The sequence below is a fragment of the Bufo bufo genome, chromosome 2 (assembly GCF_905171765.1).
Source record: "Bufo bufo chromosome 2, aBufBuf1.1, whole genome shotgun sequence".
NCBI lineage: Eukaryota > Metazoa > Chordata > Amphibia > Anura > Bufonidae > Bufo > Bufo bufo.
Window position 1 is genome coordinate 304,547,330 of NC_053390.1, and position 24,299 is coordinate 304,571,628.

Sequence of the window (24,299 nt, forward strand, 5' to 3'; positions counted from 1 at the left end):
TCCAAAGATACATAGAGCTGGGGCATGGACAGGGTATAAATAGCATACTTATATTGAAGCCGACATCCTATAAGAGTGCATCGGAGATGCTACCATGTATGTAATCCGGCCGATCAAAGTCTCATTCTCTTACCCTATATCCAAGTGCAGTATAAGTGTGGGCTGGCTCCGTTTGGCGTGCTCCTCGACGCACGTTTCGCTTTAATGCTTCATCAGGAGCGGCAAACACCCCGATCCTCCTCTCGCCGGCATCCCAAATTCCGCGCAGGCGCAGTGCCGGCGATTGCCTGCGCTATGATGAGATGAGTGACGGCACTGCGCCTGCGCGGGATTTGGGATGCCGGCGAGAGGAGGATCGGGGTGTTTGCCGCAGAGCGCGGCGCTGAGGAGGGGGGGTGTTGAGAACTTAGCCGCGCCTCTGGGAGGGGATTTAGATGAACTTGGAGGCGTTATTAGTTTTCAAATTTTGCCGGGCACGGCACTTCAGAGGGGCGTTCCTGGGCACCGTGGAGAAAGAAGAACGCCCCTCTGGGCTCCTTACAGCGTCATTTACATATCATAAGAATCGAGTTTTTGAAGAAATGACAAGACTGACAATCAAAAGAATCAGACAGATGGAAAAAAGGTACTCTGTTAAACATGGATTCATGAAAAAAAAAAATTGGTAAATTGCTAGTGACAGATTCCCTTTAATTCTACGTGGCATTGATTCAACAAGGTGCTGATAGCATTCTTTAGAAATGTTGGCCCATATTGATAGGATAGCATCTTGCAGTTGATGGAGATTTGAGGGATGCACATCCAGGGCACGAAGCTCCCGTTCCACCACATCCCAAAGATGCTCTATTGGGTTGAGATCTAGTGACTGTGGGGGCCATTTTAGTACAGTGAACTCATTGTCATGTTCAAGAAACCATTTTTCCAGTCTTCAACAGTCCAATTTTGGTGAGCTCGTGCAAATTGTAGCCTCTTTTTCCTATTTGTAGTGGAGATGAGTGGTACCCGGTGGGGTCTTTTGCTGTTGTAGCCCATCCGCCTCAAGGTTGTGCGTGTTGTGGCTTCACAAATGCTTTGCTGCATACCTCGGTTGTAACGAGTGGTTATTTCAGTCAACGTTGCTCTTCTATCAGCTTGAATCAGTCGGCCCATTCTCCTCTGACCTCTAGCATCCACAAGGCATTTTTGCCCACAGGACTGCCACATACTGGATGTTTTTCCCTTTTCACACCATTCTTTGTAAACCCTAGAAATGGTTGTGCGTGAAAATCCCAGTAACTGAGCAGATTGTGAAATACTCAGACCGGCCCGTCTGGCACCAACAACCATGCCACGCTCAAAATTGCTTAAATCACCTTTCTTTCCCATTCTGACATTCAGTTTGGAGTTCAGGAGATTGTCTTGACCAGGACCACAACCCTACATGCATTGAACCAACTGCCATGTGATTGGTTGACTAGATAATTGCATTAATGAGAAATAGAACAGGTGTTCCTAATAATTCTTTAGGTGAGTGTATGTATGCAATGTAAGAATATGCAAACATTCATTCCCCATCATGGCTTCACGTTAACATGTCCACATTGAGATGAGCAGATACTCATTTGTCGTCGACTTTTTACACAATAAAAGCACACAGAGCTATGGGGACTGGGTATTGCGGATGTACTAGCGGCCATCTAGCAACCCATGTCCTCAGCTCTATACACAAAATCCAGGTGACAGGTTCCCTTTAAAGCAAATTTCATAATCACATGACAAAAGAGGGCCGGCACTTAAATAAAGAGCAATTAACAGCGATTTTTACGTGGTATTTTATATTTATATTTGTATTAACTAGCGGGATATATATGCATTTTATTGTCTTATCATTATTTTATTTTATTTTATTTAATCGTATGTATTTAATTGTATTAGTTTATCCTTTGTGATTTTTTAATCAGATCATTTATAGATGCTGCTCGTTTCTATGTATATATATATTTAGGAGCCTCACCATATTCATTACCTAATTTGGTTTTCCCAGCTTTGGCTGTATGGCCCTTATATCCTGCTCTTGCCTCCGTAACAGTGGACTGCTTCTATTCAACAGAAGCGTCCCTGTTACCTAGCAGCGGCCCTCACGTGACCCGGCCCCGATCATCTGATGCTAGCCCGGAACACGAGACATGATCTTAGACAGCAGAGTGCTCTCGTACCACCAGAGCGTCTCTGTCACTTGGCAACGGACTTCACGTGATCTGGCCCCGCTCATGTGATGCGGGTCCGGAACTCGTAGTAGAATCACATCATTAATATGCGCTACATCGGGCGCTCCAGTTGCGCTTTCTGATGCGCTGTTAATTGCTCCTAATTTAAGTGCCGGCCCCCTTTTGTCACGTGATTATGAAATTTGCTTTAAACAAACAGTGAGCATTGTCAAATTTGATTTTCTACGGTGAGAGAAAAACAAGTTTATAGACACTATCAGTTGTCTATGAGGACTGTGTTAAAATACATAATACACTTGTTACGAATCTATGTAGGGAACACCTCCCTTGACCTGTGCCCCCCCCCCCTTGTAGGTGGTACTTGCAGGTATAAATATGTGTGTCTTTTTGTTACTAAAACGTGTGCAGCTTCTTTGTACCTGATAAAGGGAAGTGATCGCTGCAATAAAAGATTTTACATCTGATCTTGGCACCTGTTTGACGGATTTTTGCGCCAAGGGACTTCTCTGCTTTCCTTATGCTAATTGTCTTCCTGGGGACTTCAGGCGTCTCCTTCAAGAAGATCTCTTGTGATCCCGTGGCTGCATACCGCCATTCCCAGGCGTCCAGATCCTCCTGTTAAGCTGCTAATAGTGTTGTCCCTACATTTGCACAACCACACAAGGTGAGCCTTGTAATTTATTTTCCGTTTATTTAATTGTCTGCACAGAATTACCCTATGGTGCGCACATCAGTTTTTTTACAGTTTTAATCAAGCCTGCTATATCGTACCATAAAACTGGTGACAGGTTCCCTTTAAGCACTCCTACAATCCCTTTAAAGAGAGTCTGTCCTCAGTTTTCCAATGATCGCTGAAGATGCCTGTGTGTAACAAGTCAGATAGGAGGGGTGAAGGGCAGCAATAGTTAGGGCACATGTCCATTGTCAGGGACCAGAGTAATGACAAGAGGCAGGCTGGAAGTCTCAGCATGTTACACACAGACGTCTTATGCTGACTGAAGACTGATTCTCCTTAGCAATGCTGTTAGAGCTTTGCTGAGAAGACTCTTTACACCCTGTTTTGTAGTAGAAAGAAACATCTTTCCCAAAAGTATATTACACAAAAATGTTTAACAGCCCATTCCCTACGCCAGGGATGCTCAACCTGTGGCCCTCCAGGTATTTCAAAACTACAACTCCCAGCATGCCCTAACGCTATAGGCTGTCCAGGCATGCTGGGAGTTGTAGTTTTGCAACAGCTGGAGGGCCGCAGGTTGAGCATCACTGCCCTACACTATATTAAAAATAAGCTGACACAACAGTTTTACTTACTTTTACTTTATGTTCCTATTATTCCTTGGCTCAGGCAGGGCTTAATAGGAACATAGCGATTTTAACATTGACTGCCTGGGCCTGGGCAACGTAAAGTTTAAAAAATATTTAAAAAACTGAATTAAAAATGAAAATCACCTCGTTCCTATTTTACAAATAACAAATGAAACACGATTGGTATCGCCATGTCTGAAAAAATCCAAAAGATTAAAAGAAATATTTATCCGGTATGGTGAATGGCATAACTGAAAAAAGAAATGAAAATTACAAACTGCCCTTTCTTTGTTTCTTCACCAGCCAAGATCAATTAAATATGGCAATGCAAAGAGAATTTTTCTTCAAAGTTTTTTTTTTGTTGTTTTAAAAATATGAACGCATAAGATTTTTTTTCTAGCTTCCCACTACATTATATAGAATATTAACCCCTTCACAACTGCCATATGGCTATATACGTGCTATCTGCACATACCCGATGCAGATAGCACGTATATAAACGTTATGGCAGCTCTTTAATCCAAGCGCTGCAAAGCTTCTGCCGCTGTACTGCCGCTGTCCATACAGTCCAGTAATGCTGGCAAGGGACCAAATAGAGTGGCAGTGCGCGGCAGTGTAAAAATGCCGATTTCAGGCTCTGATCTGCACTCTTTAGATCAGAGCCTGAAATCAGGCATTAGCTTATCTGTGCCCCTCAGTTCCTGAGCCGCCGCCATCAGCGAGTGTCAGCTGTATGCTGACACTCCGCTATAACCCCTTAGATGCCGCGGCAGCAGCATCCATTGGGTTAATAGAAGGAGGGGGCTCCCTCTCTCAACCATCGGGCTGCTGCACTGCGATGACAGCGGCCGATGGTTGTCATGGCAACCAGACACCTTGCAAATGTGTCCAGTGTTGCCATCTGCCAAGAAACATGATAGTACTATACTTTGCAATGCAAGAGCATTGCAAAGTACAGTACTTCCATCAGCCCCACTGGATCTTCTAGATCCAAGTGGGACCTAATAAAAAAATAAATAAATGTAAATGAAGAAGAAAAAGAAAATAAATAGCGGGTGCTCTGTGGTTAGGTTATCAGGGCCAGAGTAGCACCCCAACTATAGAGCTATACTAGGGTCTCATAGTCCCCAGTGTATTTCCTGTCCACAACCCTTCTCTTGTATCTCCCTCTGGATCTCATCATTTTGTCTACTGGGAGAAGCTGGAAGTCCTAAAAACGTTCAACAGAGTGGTAGGACAACTGGTTGTACTATTTAGTGCCGCCGAGCACTATTATTTTTACAAACCATCCGGTTTCCAATTATTGTGTTGCTTTGTTTTGATAGAAGCTTTCTGTGCTTGCTTTTGCTTTCAATTGTTGTGTAACTCGAGGGTTTTATTACTTATGATTAAAAGTTATGTTTTATTCACATGTAGTGAATTAGAGATCACTTTCTGACCTAATTTCAGCCTTTTCACATATCCACTTATTTATAAGAGATTAAAAAATGGATAAAATTAAATAAACTACTCATAATTGGTATCTTTGTGTCCGTAATGACCTGATCTATAAAATGATTATGGTACTAATCCTGCATGGTAAACGCTGTAAAAAAAAAAAAAAAGTATGGCTGTTGTTTTGCCTCGCCTCCCAAAAAAATTAAAAAGTGATCAAAAAATCATATGCATACAAAAAATGATATCAATAAAAACGACAGGCCATCCAATAAAAAATAAGCCCTCATATAACTATGTTGACAGAAAAAAAAAGATGGGTCTTAGATTTTGGTGATGCAAAAAAAAAGTAATTTTATGATATAAAAGTGGTAGAACATGAAAAAAACTATGCAAATTTGGTGTTGCCATAACTGTAGCAACCCACAGAATAAAATTATCTATACACCCCATGGAGAACCCCATAAAAAATTAAAATAAAAAACACTGACAGAAACGCAATTTTTGCCTGCTTTCACCTCCTACAAAATGGAATAAAAAGCGCTCAAAGTCATATAGACCCCAAAATTGTACGAGTAAAAATTACAGCCTGTCCTGCAAAAAAAAACAAGCTCCCACACAGCTATATTGATGGAAAAATCTAAAAGTTATGGGTCTTCAATTTGGTGATGCAAAAAAATAAAATTTAATAAAAAGGGATTTTATGATATAAAAGTGGTAGAACATAAATAAAACAATATAAATTTGGTATCGCCATAACCGTATCAACCCACAGAATAAAATTATCTTATCAAATATACCACATAGGGAACCTCATAAAAAATTAAAAATAAAAAAACACTGGCAGAATTGCAATATTAGCCCACTTCACCTCACAAAATATGAAATAAAAAGTGATCAAAAAGTCATATGTACCCAAAAATATTACCATTAAAAATGACAGCCCATCCTGCCAAAAATGAGTCTTCACACAGCTCAATCAACAAAAAAATAAAAAAGCTATGGCCCTTAAAATCCATTTCAGCAAATTCCATGTTGGAAAATGCAGATGCCACTCCTTTCCTTTTGAATTCTGCAGTTCTGCTCATACAGCAGTTTCCGACCACGTATGGGGTGTTGGTGTATTCAGGAGAAAATGGGTAACACATTATAGGGTGCATTTTCTCCTGTTATCCCTTGTGAAAGTGAAAATTTTTGGATTTAGTGACTTTTTCTTGTAAAAAATTTCATTTTTCATTTTCATAGCCATGTGTTTCCAAATATTATAAAACGCCTGTGACGCCACAGTGATTAGTAAACCTCTCAATAAATTATTTGAGGGGTGTAGTTTCCAAATTGGATTCAATTTAGTTTTTTTCTTTTTTCTGTAGGGATGCCTTAATGTGCCTTTAAACATGACACAACACCCAAAAGCCATTCCAGCAAAATCTGCTCTCCAAAAACTATATGTTGCTCCTTTCCTTCTGTGCCCTGCCGTGTGCCCATACAGCAGTTTCGTTTTGCTGTTAACCCTTGCTGTGTTATAGGTAAAATTGGATTAAAATTAAAATCTGCACAAAAATTTTCCTTTTTTTCTTTCCATTTTCCACACAGTTTTGAGTAATTTGAGGGGTGTTGTATCTAGAATTTAGTTATTTATGGGTGGTTTTTATTATGTAAGGACCTCAAAGTGACTTCAGAACTGAACTGGTCCTTAAAAAAGTCTGTTTTGAAAATTTTATAGAAAATTTGAAATTCTAAGCATTCTAACGTCCTAAAAAAACCAAAATGTAATCTTTAACATTATGCCAACATAAAGTAGATGTATAGGGATTCTTAAATAAAAAACTATCTAATGAGGTATCACTATCTGCCTTTAATGTGTAGAAATTCAAATTTAGAAAATTTAATTTTTTCCCAAATGTTTTGTAAATTTTGGAATTTTTATAATATAAAGGTAAAAGTTATCGACCCAAATTTACCCCTAACATAAAGTACGAGATGTCACGAGAAAATAGTCTCAGAATGGCTTGGATAAATAAAAGCATTCCAAAGTTATCACCACATAAAGTGACACATGTCAGATTTGCAAAATTAATCCTGGTCACGAAGGTGAAAAATGGCTTGGTCTTGAAGGGGTTAATGGTGTCATTAGAAAGTACAACTCTTCCCCCTAAAAAAACCTCATACAGTTATGCAAGCGAAAGGCAGGGAGTTAAAAAAGAAAATGGAAAATGGCTTCATCAGGAAGGGGTTAAAGCCAATATTTCCTATGAAGGTACACATGACAAAGGGCAGAACAAACTACTATATGGAAGTGACAGCTAACTTGCTTTGTGGTTAGAAGCTAACCACAAGTCTGAACGCTACAAGAGATAGCTATTTATAATAATCAGACTATCTTGATGTGGCAGCAGATTTTGTACAAGCCTTAAACACTGTGGGGGTCATTTACAATGTCCCTATGCCAGAAACTGATGTAAAAAAGATGCAAACCTCTGGTTTGTGACATATTAATAACCATTCCAAATAAATGTAGTTGCAGTTGGCATTTCTACACTGCCCTCACCACTTTCTGAAAAAGGAGGATGAATGAAATATGAATGAAATTTAGGCCAGCTATGAGCTTGTGTATCTCATTATAGGTGCATGGATTGACGGCACAGCGGATATCAAGACTGACATAGCAATAGAAAATCTTTGATAAATGACCCCCTGTAAGTCTAATTACTACTAATCATTGTCAAATATTGAAGTTCATATATCCATATTTTTCCATCTGTCAGTATCGTAGATGCCATAGATAATAAGGTAAATTTGTTTCATTATATGATCTTTTAAAGGAAAAAATATATATTTGGGAAAGCAAAACATGAAAAATACATTTTATGTACAGGTGAAACTCGAAAAAATTAGAATATTGTGCAAAGTTCATTTATTTCAGTAATGCAACATAAAAGGTGAAACTAACATATGAGAGACTCATTACATGCAAAGCGAGATATTTCAAGCCTTTATTTGTTATAATTTGGATGATTAGGGCTTATAGCTTATGAAACCCCAAAGTCACAATCTCAGGCACCCTTTGCTCAGGGGGTATAGATTAATTAGCTGACTACAGTGTGACACTTTGAGCCTAGAATATTGAACCTTTTCACAAAATTCCAATTTTAAGCTGCATTAATGCAATTCCTTTTAAGTTGCATTACTGAAATGAATGGACTTTTGCACGATATTCTAATTTTTCGAGTTTCACCTGTATATTTTTTGGAATCTTTATTATGATTTTTGTATTTTACTTTGCATCATTACGAGTAAGACTGGGCATATATTAATATTCTACACTATTTGTCCTCTGTTTTTAGGAAGCGGGCATGTACGAGGTGTGATTTAAAGAATTTCTGAGAAGCCACATTTCCTTTGACAAGTCTGTGTTAAACAAGTTTTTGTATGAGTCTGTGTTAAGGTGCTATATAGCGGGTACAGCACAGTGATATACACTATTACAAAAACCTATTTTGTAGAAATAGTTCCAGAAGTCGCTTTTTTTTCCAGGAACATTCACAACCAATACCACCAGGACCAAACTGGAAATATATACTGGTATATGGAAAGAAGTAGGGATGTAATAATTAATGGCACAAAGGTTTGTTGTTTCATTATTTACAACAGGGCTTGTGACATTCTGACATCCTTGCTAGGAAAAATACTAATTTGAATGATAATTTCAGCAAATTCCAGGAATCATGGCTGAATTCTGACAACCATGTCTTACAGCATTAGCAAAGGTGGCTGGACATAATCTCTTAAAGGGGTTTTCCAAGACTTTAAGGCTACATGCACACGAACGTATTTTGTTTCCGTGTCCGTTCCGTTTTTTTTGCGGATAGGATGCGGACCCATTCATTTCAAAGGGTCCGCAAAAAATGCGGACAGCACTTTGTGTGCTGTCTGCAGCAGTATGTCCGTTCCGTAGCCCTGCAAAAAAAATTGAACATGTCCTATTCTTATCCGTTTTAGGCATTGTTACAATGGATCTGCAAAAATAAAAAAGGATGGCATACGGATGTCATCCATTTTTTTTTGCGGGTTCGCAAATTGCGGACCGCAAAACACATACGGTCGTGTGCATGTAGCCTTAGGCCTAGTTCACACAAAGTTTTTTTTGCGAGTGTACAGGCCGTTTTTTTGTGTTCCGTATGCATTCCGTTTCTGTATTTCCGTTTTTCCGTTCCGTTGAAAGATAGAACATGTCCTATATTTGGCCGCAAATCACGTTCCGTGGCTCCATTAAAGTCAATGGGTCCGCCAAAAAACGGAACACATACGGAAATGCATCCGTATGTCTTTCGTATCTGTTCCATTTTAGCTGAACCATCTATTGAAAATGTTATGCCCAGCCCAATTTTTTCTATGTAATTACTGTATACTGTATATGCCATACGGAAAAACGGAAAGGAAACGGAAACACAACGGAACTCAAAAACGGGACAACGGATCCGTGAAAAACGGACCGCAAAAAACTATAAAAGCCATACGTTCATGTGAACTAGGCCTTATACTGATGACCTATCCTCTCGCAGCAAAAGAGTAGCCTGGAGCAGAGCTAGCTAACTTGTAGTTGCTGCACTGCAGACCTCAAAGACAGCTAGCTGCAAGTAAATTTAAAACATAAATACTTTTTTGTGGGGTTCCATTTAATTAAGCAGCAAATACACGTGATTACTGCATCAATACCGACATTTTCACAATCCTCCTGCTGATTCCAATGAATAGACCTTTCCTTGCTGTAGTGTCCCATCTTGCCAATATTGCTGTCTGTCTGCATCAATACTCAAGGTGTAGCAGCTATCTATCTGTGTGTATTAATGAGAAATTTTGTGTCAATCTTTAATCGTCTATTTCTGTTTATTTCCCCACTGTTGCAATAAAAAAATTTTTTGGAGGGGGTTCAATTTAATTAAAGGGGTTGTCCAAGTTATTTTTATTGATGACCTATCCTCAGGATAGGTCATCAATATCAGATGTGCAGGAGTCCAACACCCAGCAATCTTCCGATCAGCTAGTTGAAGAGATGGCGCACACCGTGCTAGCACAGCCTTCTCATCATTGTTTACCTGCTCGCCGTCGCAACAGCAGCGGTGAGCAGGTGTAATTACACATAAGCCACCCCATTCACTTCAATGGAACGGCTCGTTCCTATACAGTTGTATACTACAGAGCCGTCCCATTGAAGTGAATGGAACAGTTCGTTCCTATACAGTTGTATACAACAGAGCTGTCCCATTGAAGTGAATGGGATGCCTTAGGTGTAATTACACCTGCTCCCCGCTGCTGTTGCGACAGTGAGAAGGTAAACAATTAAGAGAAGTATGCGCTGGCATGGCGCGTCCCTTCACTTGAACCAGCTGATCGTCAGGGGTGCCGGGTGTCATATCCCTGTTGATCTGATATTGATGACCCCTCCTGAGGCTAGGTCAGAACTGTACTTTTTCCACATCCTCACTGTACTGCTGCTGCTCCCAATAAAAATGGAGAATTGTTTAGGCTCGTTCACAGCAAATAAAAATTAATAAAAAATAAGCGAAAAAAGATAACAAGCCTAACTAAAAATTATGAGTCCTAGGAGACTAGAGGGTGTTATATACCAACTTTCAGGGCAATTGGAGCAATTTTGGTTTGGCCTGAACTGATTCGGGTCTGAAATCAGGCATGCCCTAAAAGGCACCCTGTGTCCAAGATGCCCCCTGCTGCCTTCCTCGCAGTCCATCCCTGTGCGTCTGTGATGGCAGGGGCTCATGAATGTAGCAACTGCTATCAGCAGCAAGTGTCAGCTGTAACATACAGCTGACACTCTTTTGCAATGACCGAGATTGATACTGGCACTGATCCCAGGCGTGTAAACCCTTAGATGCCGTGTTCAGTACCCACCCACACGATCCATGGGCTTAACAGAGGGAGGGAGCTCCCTCTCTCCCCCATATTAGGCCGCGCTGCGATGGCAGCAGCTAGATGGTTGCCATGGCAACTGGACACCTTACAAAGGTTAGGAACGTTGTGTGCCCGTGGCCGTATTTACTTGAATGGGTCCGCAATCACAGAGATGCGGAATGGAAGCACTGATCGGAACTCCATGGAAGCACTATGGAGTGCTTCCGTGGTGTTCCTGTCCGTGCCTCCGCACAGCAAAAAAATAGAACTTGTTCTATTTTTTTGCAGTGCAGACGGATCATGGACCCATTCAAGTTTAATGGGTCTCGATCCGTCCCAGCCGCAAATTGTGGTCCCCAATGCACGGAATGGATGCACAATGTTTGTGTGCAAGAAGCCTTAGTATCAGTGTAAAACTAACAGTACTATACTCTGCCATAGAAGAGTATTGCAGACTATTGTACAGCCATCAGGCCCACTGGATCTTCAATAGATAAAAAGTGTAGATATAAAAAAAAGTTAAAAAAAAAAAAATAATTTAATAAAAATGTATAATTGATTTTAAAAACTGAAAAAATTAAATAAACTACACATAATTGGTATTGCCATGTCTGTAACAACCTGGTCATGTTACTAATCCCGCGTGGTGAATGCCTTAAAAATAAAAAATAATGACAGAATTGCTGTTTTTGTCACCTCACCTCCTAAATTTTTTAAATAAAAACTGATCAAAAAGTCTTATGTATCAAAAATTGGTACAAAAAAATACAGACGGTCTTGCAATAAACAAGCGGGGTGCATTTTCTCTTGTTATTCCTTGTGAAAATGAAACATTTGGTGCTAACGCAACATTTTATTGTAAAAAATAAAAATTTGCATTTTCACAGCCAAGTGTTTCTCAATTCTTTTAAATGCTTCCTGAGTCATATTGCTCATTGCTTCCCTTAATAAATTCCTTGAAGGGTGTGGCTTCCAAAATGGGGTCACTTTTTGGGAGTTTCCACTGTTGGGGTATCTCAGGATCTCTTCAAATGCAATATAATGCCTGAAAACCGTTCCAGCACAACCTGGCCTCAAAAACAGTATTGTGCGCCTTCCTTTCTGTGCCCTGCCTTGTTCCTCTACAGCAGTTTACGACCATATAAGAGGTGCTTCTGTAAACTCAATATTGAGGTTTGTTTTGTTGTTAACCTTTGCTGTGCTACAGGAAAAATGGATTATAATGGAAAATCTGTACATTTAAAAATTCATTTCCATTTTCCTTTAATTCCTGTGGAACACCTAAAGGGGTTAACAAAGTTTCAAAAATCAGTTTTTAATAATTTGAGGGGTGTAGTTTGTAAAAAGGGTCATTTATCAATGTATAACTGAATTGGTCCTTTAAAAAGTTGTTTTTGAAAACTTTCTTAAAAATTAAAAAAAATTTATTCTTAAATTCTAAGCTTTCTAATGTCCTAAAAATGTAAATAACATTTACAAAATGATGCCAACATAAAGTAGACATATGGTGAATGTAAAGTAATAACTATTTTATGAGGTATAACTCTCCGTCTTGAAAGCAGAGAAATTCAAATTTAAAAAATTGCCCATTTTTATCAAATTTTCTGTAAATCTTGGAATAAAGATAAAACATATCAACTCAAATTTACCACTAATATGAAGTACAATGTGTCACGAGAAAACAATTTCAGAATGGCTTAGGTAAGTAAATATAAGCATTCCATTTCATGTCAGATTTGAAAAATAGGGCTTGGTCATTAAGGCCAAAACTGTCTGCAGAGGCAAAGGGTTAAACAAAAAAGATATGAATAATGGAATTAAATATGGACATAAACCTTTGTGATACACCGACTGCAAAGACTTCTGTAGTACACACAGGGCCGTCTTTGCCGCAGGGCAAAAGGGGCAGCTGCCCCGGGCCCAGTTGCTCCTGGGGGCCCAAGGGAGCTCCGTTTCCCGACTCCCATTCACTAGTGACTGCGTCGCTAGGTTGAAACATTCGGGGCCTGGGCCCCGGATGTTTTGTCCCAGGCCCCGAATGTCCTGCCTGCCTGCTAGATATAACTGTATTGCCGTACACAGAACGGCAATACAATTTAATCTAATACACTGGGAAGAGCTGAAGGACCTGTGGTGAGATCACAGGTCATGTGATCAGCAAAACAGGCTGTGATAGGATGACCTGGATGATATCACCATCATGTGACCAGTGCAGGATTGGACCGGAGTGAAGAGGAAAAGGAGCCTAATGCTGATGTCTGTATATGAGGACTGGAGAGGTAAGTGAAGGGAGAGGCAGAGCAAGAGTTGTAGTTATTTAACTGGGATGTATGTTAGGGCTGAAGGGAGGGATGTTATTGAAATGGAACTGTGTGCAGACATTCCAACCTGCAAAAACTCATTTCAGGGAGGTGCACTTCTCATTTCAGGGAGGTTTTCTTTTTTTTTTCTTTCACAAACTTTTTATTACATTTTCCAGACATATGCAGTATCTGCACATTTTGCTCTATGGTGTGGAGGACGCCTCTCCCTCCCTCCCCCTCCTCCCGCTTTGAGATCCCGCGCGTGCGCACAGGCTCAGCCTGATGCGCCGTTGCGGACTGCTGGCATCAGCTTCTTCTTGCACTGTGCGCACGCGCCAAGAAGGGGACACTGCTACAGGTTGTCGGAAAGGTTTACTGCGAGTAAACTAGAGATGGGAAGTTCGGATCTTTCACATGAATCGGTTCATTTGAATCAGTTCATTCAAATGAACCAATTCATGAATCGAATCTTCGGTTCATTCGCTGAGCTGACAAGAAGAAAGTGAACCCTGTGTGTAATTATCTACCCCACTGTAGGAAAAAAAAACAAGCATCCGGGGGGGGGGGGGGGATTTAACACTGGGGTAAATAATATAATTAAAATGGAGGGTTAAATGTGTAAATTTATTTTTAAAAAAATACATCTCTCTCAATAGTTATATAGCTACTGAATGAGACAGAAGTTTCAGAAGAAGGGTTGCCTTTAACATATATCTCCTTGAGAAGCCAATTTGACCCTAATTCAACCTGTAATCTAAACTCTGTCCTGTCACTTCTCTTATCTCTCTGCTCTGCTATCAGTGAACCTTGAGGTGGCTGGGGGAGGGAGTGATGTTATTTACATGGGACTGTATGTTGAAAGTGGATGGTGGGGGGGAATGATGTTTATGTACATGGGACTTAATGTTTAGGCTACGTTCACACTTGGGTTTGGGGATCCGCTTGTGAGATCCGTTTCAAGGCTCTCACAAGCAGCCCCAAATGCATCAGTTTAACCCCAATGCATTCTGAATGGATGCGGATCCATTCAGAATACATTCGTTTGGCTCCATACAGCCCCCCGTTCCGTTTTGTAGGCGGACCCTAAAATGCTGCAAGCAGCGTTTTTGTGTCCGCATGGCCTTGCGGAGCCAAACGGATCCGTCCTGACTTACAATGTAAGTAAATGGGGACGGATCCCTTTGCATTGACACAAAATGGTGCAATTGTAAACAGATCCGTCCCCCATTTGCTTTCAATGTAAGTCAGGACGGATCCGTGTTGGGACTAAGAAATTCAAATCTAATACAAACGAATCGGTCATGAACGGATGCATTCGTTTGTATTATCGGTGCGGATCCGTCCTGTGCAAGTACAGGACAGATCCGCACGAACGCAAGTGTGAAAGTAGCCTTAGGGGGTGATGTTTACATGGGATTGTGCGTTGGAGGCGGCTGGGGAGGAGGTGATGTTATTTACATGGGACTGTATGGTGGAAGGAGGATTATAACTGCAGGGGGCACTGCAGATCCAGGGGACATTATAGGCGGTCTTATTACTACTGGGGGCTCTATAGGAGGGTCTTATAGATCTGCCTTTTTTCTACTAAGCGCACTATGGGGGCCTTATTACTACTTAGGGGTCTGTAGGGAGCTTTATTACCACTGGGGGAACAAAAGGGGGCCTTATTTCTACTGGGGACTCTGTGAGGGTATTATTAATATGGGAGGGCTCTTCTAATAATGGGGGCATTGTTGAGGAGCATTATCACGGTTGGGGTAGTGTTACTAATGAGGGCATTCTAGAAGGGAATTACTATTGGTGGGACTATGAGGAGCACTATTACTATGGGGGGCAGTAATGTTTTTTCAGGATAGTATTTGTGGGTATTGGGGGGGGGGCAGGGGCGTAACCAAAGGCTCATGGGCTCCGGTGCAAGAGTTCAGCTTGGGGCCCCCTACCCTCAGTGCTTTGTGTGTCTTCTTATGCGGCACAAGTGTCTTTGGGCCCCTTCAGGCTCCTGGGCCCGGTAGCGACTGCTACCTCTGCACCCCCTATAGCTACACCCCTGGGGGGGGGGGTACAGCAAGCAGCAGGATAACACTGTGGGGACACCAGTTTGGGCATAATGATAGAATGTGAGGAAGCTAAGATGTCTGTGTGTCACACTCTGCAGAGACGAGGCGGCTGAGAGAAGTTGTCCAGACCGAGTGGAGAAGATGATGAGAGAGAAGATCTACAGAGAAGATGATGACAGAGAGGAGACGTCACCTGGAGGCCCTGGACGTGACAGGTAAGTGCTGCTGTATAGCAAGTACAGCAAAGTGCGGGGGGGTGGGGGGGGGGCGGGATCCAGGGGGCCTAAGTAAATTCTTGCCCAGGGTCCAATCAATATTAAAGACGGCCCTGAGTACACACCCTTATTGTAATATGTGTAGTAGTATTCTGCACATCTCAGACGCATGGTATTCTCCCCTAGAGGCATTGAATTAATATGGCATTTCATGGAGGCTGATAATATTTTTGTTGTCTTTTGAATTTTGAATCAACCCCTTCCCGGCCAACGTCATATATGTACAGCGCTGGGGTTAAAAGTATGAAATCAATGCATGGTCAAACGTGACCACAGCATCTAGAGCCGCAAAGTCAGTGAGCTGCAGTGTGTGTGCAGCAGTCTCTGTATTCCTCAATGATACAAGGCTGCTGCAAATTAGTTCCTATGGAGCCAATGCTTATGGCAGGGCTCCACAGGACCATAGGGGAAGGTTTATCAAACTGGTGTAAATTAGAACTGGCTTAGTTGCCCATAACAACCAAGCAGATTCCACCTTTCATTTTTCACAGCTCCTTTGGAAAATGAAAGGTGCAATGTGATTAGTTGCTATGGGCAACTAAGCCAGTTCTACTTTACACCAAACAACCTACAAAGAAGAAACAAGCCTAAAACAGTACCCATAAAATATAATAAAGCTTTATTGTGTATACAAATATCATAAATAAAAGTTTTTATTAAAAGTCACATGATGCACGGACAGGTGGCAGAAAAAGCATCCTCCAGAGACCACATCATTTACAAATGGGGTGAATATGGAAAGATGTGTATATTATAATGTATGGTCGGGACTACACCCACTGGGATAGTACCCTGTAAACAGCATAGCTACAAATAGTGCCAGGAATAAATAGTAATACCCGTGTCCAGACCAGAGTATAAAAAACTACTACTAAATACCAAAATTCAAACTCACCTATTTGCAATTGTGGTCAATGGTGGGCGCGACCCCAACACACATTTTGGCATACCATCGTCTGGGGGTCCACCAGTTTGATAAATCTCCCCCATTGTGTTTTGAGTCTATGAGAGAAGCAGTCTCATGATTGCTTGTTTTAGTTCCCTATGGGAACTATAAAAAAAATTAAAAGATAAATTAATAAATGTTTTAAAAAAATTAAAAAAAATAAAACCACCCCTCCCTTTCCCCAAAACAATAAAAATACAAAACGAAAAAATGTCTAAAAGGGTTAAAGGGAAATGTTGTCCATGCAGTCCAATTTGCAAACAGCATTTTGACAAGTAGGATGATCAGAGCAGATTATTAACAGCACTAATAATAATAATCTTTATACAGCACCAACATATTCCACAGCACTTTACAAAGAGATTATAGATGTACAGACAATACAGAGTAACAAACTACCATAATCAACAATTATAGCAACAGGTGTGAAGGCTGTGCCCACAAGAGCTTACAATCTATGAGCAAATAGGGATGTCACAAGAAGTAGAAGTAAGTGTTTAGTACAATGATCCAGCCATCTTTAATGAAAGAGAGTAGTACATATAACATTGCATGAGCCAATCACCAGGCAGTATCTGTGGATGTACAAAGGAGTGTGGAGGACACTGAACAAATCATGTTCTTAGAAATAATGTAATGGGGGTGAACAGAGAAGAGTTAGGTTGAGGTATGTTAGACACCACCCTAAAACATGTGATTTTAAGTCGCACAAAAATAATTTTCTATGGCAAAACCACTTTGATTCCCAATATCCACAGCTTTAGGCCTCATGCACACGGACGTGTTCCGCGGCCGAGAGCGGTCCGTGGTAACCCGGCCGGGATTCCTGCTGACAGCAGGAGCGCACGGCGTCATTGGTTGCTATGACGCCGTGCGCTTCATGCCGCCGCTGCACTATAGTAATACACTATGGTAATACACTGGTATGATCTATACGAGTGTATCACTGTACAGCAGCGGCGGCATGAAGCACACGGCGTCATAGCAACCAATGACGCCGAGCGCTCCTGCTGTCAGCAGGAATCCCAGCCGGGTTACCACGGACCGCTCTCGGCCGCGGAACATGGCCGTGTGCATGAGGCCTAAAGCTGTGGATATTGGGAATCAAAGTGGTTTTGCCATAGAAAAAAATCATGGTCTAAACTTTTGAGATAATGGTTTAACCATAAAAAAGCCATGCCCTCTTCACAGATTCCCTGTCACTTTCGTACCAACAATGCCCAGTCCCCTGTTCTGACACAGGGGCATGTGACTGCTGCAGCCAATCAATCGGGACATGCTACAAACGGTGATTTGGCCGCAGCAGTCACATGCCACTGTAATGGAACATCATCACTGGATTAGGAAGCAGAGAGCTTTGGGGTCCGGGCATCGTCGATATGGAGGCAGCTGGGGATCCATGAGGTATCACTTTTTTTTTAATGCTTGAAGAGCACCCTCATAATTCTTTTCTAATCGATACACAGCAGCTCCAAGATAATCTAAATGGCAGGAATCCAGAGTATCAGAAAAATAGAGAAATTCACACCTAACCTGTAATAAATATACATTGAAAAGTCAGTGTCAGAATCCTCCCAAAAGAAAAAATCTGGGAAAAACCATGCAGGACCAATAGGTTAACACACCAGAGGTCACATTATAGACATATCCACTGTATTTGTTTGTGGAGATTACAGCATCGACAGAAACCACACGAGTATTGCACTATACAATAGTCATGGACTCATCATCCCTGGTCAGAAGCTCAATTAGAGAAGGACATCTACTTTATAGAAGGTGAAAGATGAGGTGAATCAGATGGAGCAGCAGAAGGTCAGGCAGATCCCTTTATGCTTCAATATTCTTCTGGTGGTTGCTGTGTGTTATACTGTTCTTCCTTTAAATTTCCCTTTGCAGAGACCCCTAAAATGAGTGATTACTCTGAGTGTTCGTATTAAGCCCTAATACAGCCCTGCACCTAATGCAGGTGCCAGAACGCAAACTGAATAGCTCATATGCCTTTCTGCTAGCATCTTAACCCGCTTCATCAGTGGGCAAAAAAAGTTTGGACAGAATCCATCAGTGAATGTGCATGGTCAAGTGCAAAAAGACTTTTATCCTGTAATGGTGCTTAAAGATGAAGCACCACTTGGATCTGATCACTCAGCAGGGTTGTTCTTTTCAAGGCAAGGTCTCCAAAATTCATAATTCAAATCTTTCCTAATTCTTTTCTACCAGAAAAGCCCTATAATGTGAGAACTGGTGAAGCTCAAGAAATGCCTTGGAGATGGAAGTGAGAGGTTTGAATTATGGATGTTGATAGTCTTAGATTGTTTGAGAATATGGAGCATGGGTAGGCTGGTGACAGAGATGAGTGGGCAGTAGAACTCAGTGACTGACAGCTATCTCTGAATGCATGGGCATAGAGGGAAGGCTGTCAGTCACTAGTGTTGAGCGCGAATATTCGCATAGCGAATATTAATTGCGAATATCGCAACTTCGATAATTCGCGAATATAGTGCTATATATTCGTTATATCGAATATTCGTCATTTTCTCCATCTGAACACATGATTCCTTCCTGCTTAAAATGCTTGTGGGCCAATGACTCATTGGCCCACAAGCAAGAAGCAGGGAGGAATCAAGAGTTTAGATGGTAAAAAATGACGAATATTCGAAAAAAACTAATATATAGCACTATATCGAATATATTCATTTTTTAGAATATTCGTCATTGACGAATATTCAAAAAAAATAATATATAGCACTATATCACATATATTTGTTTTATAGAATATTCTTTTTTCCCCCCCCAATTAGTACAGTTATTGCCCTTCGGCATACTCCTCCCCGACAAGCGTCCCTGTCACCATGGGAACGCCTGGTGGTCAGAATATACCATCGGATCTGAGTTTTCACGATCTAACTCAGTTTCGATGGTATATTCTAACCACCAGGCGTTCCCATGGTAACGGGGACGCTTGAAGTTAGAATATACCACCAGGGCGCTGTGATCCGCGCAATTAACCCCTCAGGTGCGGGTTAATTGCGCTCATTACAGAGCCCTGTGCGCCCTCCCCCCCACCTCCCCAGTATTAAAATAATTGGTGGCCAGTGCGCCCCCCCCAGTATTAAAATAATTAGTGGCCAGTGTGCCCTAAACCCCCCTCCCCCAGTATTAAAATCATTGGTGGCAGTGGCCACAGGGTCCCCCTCCCCCCCTGGCAGTGGCCACACGGTCCCCCTTCCCCCCCCCCTGTCATTGGTGGCAGCAGGCAGTTTCACTCAGCAGCCTTCAGCAATGCGCCACATAGACCTGTGAGTTCTCAGAAGGAGGAGAGCCCCGCAGGTAAGTAAATGCTGCTGAGTGATTAACTAACCATGGCAGCCAGGACTTCAGTAGCGTCCTGGCTGCCATGGTAACCGATGGAAGCCCGGCCATTACGCTGGGACTCGATCGGAACTGCCTGCTGCCACCAATGACGGGGGGGAAGGGGGACCCTGTGGCCGCTGCCAGGGGGGGAGGGGGACCCTGTGGCCCCTGCCAGGGGGGGAGGGGGACCCTGTGGCCACTGCCACCAATAATTTTAATACTGAAGGGGGGGTTAGGGTGCACTGGCCACCAATTATTTTAATACTGGGGAGGGGGGGTTAGGGCGCACTGGCCACCAATTATTTTAATACTGGGGGGAAGGGCGCACAGGGCGCTGTGATCCGCGCAATTAACCCGCACCTGAGGGGTTAATTGCGCGGATCACAGAGCTCTGGCAGTATATTCTAACTTCAAGCGTCCCCATCACCATGGGAACGCCTGGTGGTTAGAATATACCATCAGATCTGAGTTAGATCATGAAAACTCAGATCCGATGGTATATTCTAACCACCAGGCGTTCCCATGGTGACGGGGACACTTGTCAGGGAGGAGTATGCCGAAGGGCAATAACTGTACTAATTGGGGGAAAAAAATGAATATTCTAAAAAACGAATATATGTGATATAGTGCTAGATATTTTAGTTTTTTAGAATATTCGTCATATTGTAAGACGAATATTTAGCAACATAGCGAATATTCGTAAAATACACATATAGACCTCAATTTCACTATTGTAGTGCTATAATCTTTTTATTTTTAGTCAAATTTTTTTGTCTCTTTTTGATTCAGAAAGAGACAAAAGAAATTAGACAAAAAAAAAAAGATTATAGCACTACATTAGTGAAATTGCAGTCTATATGTGTATTTTACGAATATTCGCTATATTGCTATAACTTTGTTTTTTAGAATATTCGTCATATTTTAAAACAAGAATATATGGCGAATATTCATAAAATATACAAAATCGCAATACACGATTAATTAAATCGCATATTATTCGCGATAAATAGCATAATGACGAATATTCGATTTCGATGAATATTCGATCAATTGAATATTCGCAAAGTATCGCAAAATCGAATATGGCACCTCCCGCTCATCACTATCAGTCACTGCATTTGACTCCTAAGCAAAGAAGAGCAGAGATGTAAATTAATAAAATGCATACCAAATCTTTTAACACAAATCTGAATATCAATCTGCTCAGCTCCTTCTTGTGTAGGGAGACAGATGGTAAATACAGGTACACAGATGTCAACAATGTTTGCAGTGTACTTTATTAGGAATGTTTTTTTCTACAAAACAGGGTGTAAAGGGGCTTCTTAGCAAAGCTCTAACAGCATTGCTAAGAAGAATCTGTCGTCAGTTAGCAGAAGACATCTGTGTGTAACATGCTGAGGCTTCCAGCCACGTCTTGTCACTACCCCAGTCTCTGACCACGGACATGTGGCCTTACTATCACTACTCATCACCCTGCCTACCTCACTTCTTACACACAGGCATCTTTAGTGATCAGTAAAACACTGAAGACAGACTCTCCTTAGTAACACGCAGGTACAGCTTTGATAGAAGAAACAACAGTTACACTTTAAGGCTAATTTCACACAAGGGAGTTTTCTATCCAGATGCATTCTGTTTATTTTAATGGACAGAAACCGGACTAAACCCTGACCAATTAATTTCAAAGGCTATATGTACATGAGCAATGTTTTTCACTGACAATCTGTCCATTCAGGAAAAGGACCATGTTCTGTCTTTATCAGTTTTTCACAGGACTGGTCCTTTCACGTCAATGGGTCAGTGAAAAAAAAACACGCATGGCATCCGGATGTAGTCTGGTTTTCAGGAATGGTTGCTAGTGGCAGATGCTTTATTTTTCAGTTTTCTTCAGTTCGCAGACAAAACTGCTTCAACTGGCATGAAAAAAAAATCTGTTTTTCACTGAATAGACCCTGACACATTCTGTATTGCTAATGTGAAAGAGGCTTTAAGCCTCATTCACACGTCAGTGTTTTGGTCAGTGTTTTCCATCAGTGATTGTGAGCCAAAACCAGGAGTGAAGCCTCCACAGACATAAGGTATAATGGAAAGATCTGCACCTGTTCTGTGTTTAGATCCACACCTGGTTTTGGCTCAAAATCACTGATGGAAATCACTGACCGAATGCTGACTGTTTGAATGAGGCATTACCAGGGGTGTAGCTAGAAATGACTGGGCCCCATAGCAAAAAAAATTTATGGGCCCCCCCCTCCCGGATATCCCACCCCTCCCGGATATCCCACCCCCACATACCTCTTGGACCTCGCCGCCACATCCGCAGCTCCTCATGCACTTGCGACGGTTACCCGTAGGACTGAGCATAGACAGTTGGTCACTTGCAACGCATTTGTGCCAGTGTAGGAAATGTATGAATCTAAATATCTGTGTATTAAAGAAGATTGTTAAATTGTACAGGGGTCTGTATCACAACAAGGGGAAAGTACATATCGTGGGGTGTGTATGTATATTAGACAGAAGGTAGGGATATGTATCTTGTGTAGTTTGGGTATTAGGGAGAGTAAGGGGTATATATCTAGTGCTGATACACGTGTAGGTGAAGAGCAGCTCTGACATAATTTGTCTCTTTCATATTATAAGCTCCCCTTATATATAATTTACTTACAGTTCTGAAGACTCAGGGGTGCTGGCAGGCTTGACCTCAGGGGTGCTGGCAGGCTTGACCTCAGGGGTGCTGGCAGGCTTGGCCTCAGGGGTGCTGGCAGGCTTGGCCTCAGGGGTGCTGGCAGGCTTGGCCTCAGGGGTGCTGACAGGCTTGGCCTCAGGAGTGCTGGCTGGCTTCACCTAAGGGGTGCTGACGGGCTTGGCTGGGCAGAAGGAGTGTGGGAGACTGTGAGGCCTTTTATCTCCAAGCTGTTCCGGAATTTTTATTTTTTTATTACACTTCAGGTCAGACCACCAATCAGACCCCCAATGTTAATCAGACCTCAGCTGACAGCTCCAATAAGATCCCCAATGTTAATAAGACCTCAGATCACACCTCAGCTCAGACCCAAATATGAATGACCCCCAATCAGACTTCAGATAAGAGCCCCATGCCTCATAGCAGCCCTAAGTAGCCTCATAGCAGCCCCTAGTAGCCTCTCCATCAGCCCCCAGTGCCTCTCCATCACCCCCCAGTGCCTCTCACCAGCCCCCAGTACCCTGTCCATCAGCCCCCAGTGCCTCTCACCAGCCCCCAATGGTATTAAAATCATTGGTGGGCAGTACACCCTCCCCCCCTCAGTATAAAAATCATTGGTGGGCAGTGCACCCCCCCCCCCCCCCGGTATTAAAATCATTGGTGGGCAGTGTGCACCCCCCGGTATTAAAATCATTGGTCGGCAGTGTTCCCTCCCCTGTATTAAAATCATTGGTGGGCAGTGCGGACCAACCCCCCCATCATTGGTGGCAGCGGCAGTTCCGATCGGAGTCCCAGCAGTGTAATGCTGGGGCTCCGATCGGTTACCATGGCAGCCAGGATGCTACTGAAGTCCTGTCTGCCATGGCCAGTTACTCTGCAGAATACTTACATGCGCTGTAGCTGCCTTGCGCTCCTTCTTCTTGTAACTCATCACAGGTCTGTGTGACGCATTGCTTATGCTTATAGCAATGCGCCGCACAGACCTGTGACGAGTTACAAGAAGGAGGAGCGCCCGGCGGCCACAGCGCATGTAAGTATGCTGCAGAGTAACTGGCCATGGCAGACAGGACTTCAGTAGCATCCTGGCTGCCATGGTAACAGATCGGAGCCCCAGCATTACACTGCTGGGACTCCAATTTGAACTGCCGCTGCCACCAATGAGGGGCCCACTCGCACTGCCACTTGAATTTTTATTTTTTAAATCCTCAGCCGACAGCCCAGGCCCTCAGTGGCGTAGGGCCCCATAACCATTGCTATGGCTGCTATGGCGATCCCTACACCACTGGGCATTACACTCCTGCTCAAGAATCATTCAAGGTCTAGAATTCAACTTGTATATTCTTAACAAATTATTATGAATATAAAACTTTACTTCAAATCTATTTTTAGTTCTGAGTTGAGATGATCACTCAGTTGTATTCATGTGATTGCAGGAAACAAGAATAGGATGTGGCTTCCCTACATTTCATATTTTGCATGCTGAAAATAAAGGCGATGTCATGTGCCGACAAATTCTAAACTTCTAAGCCCCTGACATCTGTCTCTATCAAACATTACATGAAATCCAATCAGTTATCAACCTGAATTCCTCTTGTTATTAAAGGTTTTATCACTGTGGGGATTACTACTTCCACAATGGCACATACATCTACAAAAACCCAGCAAGATATATCAGTTAGTATAACTGACTGATGCAGTGAATGAAAATATAACTGTATACAGTGTTAGAGTGGCTTCCTCTAATGTACACACAGAATTGGATAGCATATAGAGTCTGGGTTTCTCTTTTCTTAGCGTTTATACATAAAGACACAAACAGAAAGCCAATCAG

General features: G+C 42.1%; 1 protein-coding gene and 1 gene segment (V, D, J or C); both read left to right on the plus strand.

The window, feature by feature from the left end:
- LOC120989007 overlaps positions 1–24,299 on the plus strand; it is a 769,594-nt gene that overhangs the window by 524,135 nt on the left and 221,160 nt on the right. For 2 of the 7 annotated variants that reach the window (XM_040416849.1, XM_040416847.1), the window contains exon 4: positions 1,764–1,768. The exons of 2 other annotated variants lie outside the window; for them this stretch is intronic. In XM_040416849.1, the coding sequence (XP_040272783.1) occupies positions 1,764–1,768 (5 nt within the window). Of the gene's footprint in view, positions 1–1,763; positions 1,769–8,391; positions 8,413–24,299 lie in introns of all 7 variants that reach the window. 3 more of the 7 variants (XM_040416844.1, XM_040416845.1, XM_040416846.1) reach the window with 2 other exon arrangements.
- Positions 1–24,299, plus strand: part of LOC120989010 — a 369,628-nt gene that overhangs the window by 262,744 nt on the left and 82,585 nt on the right.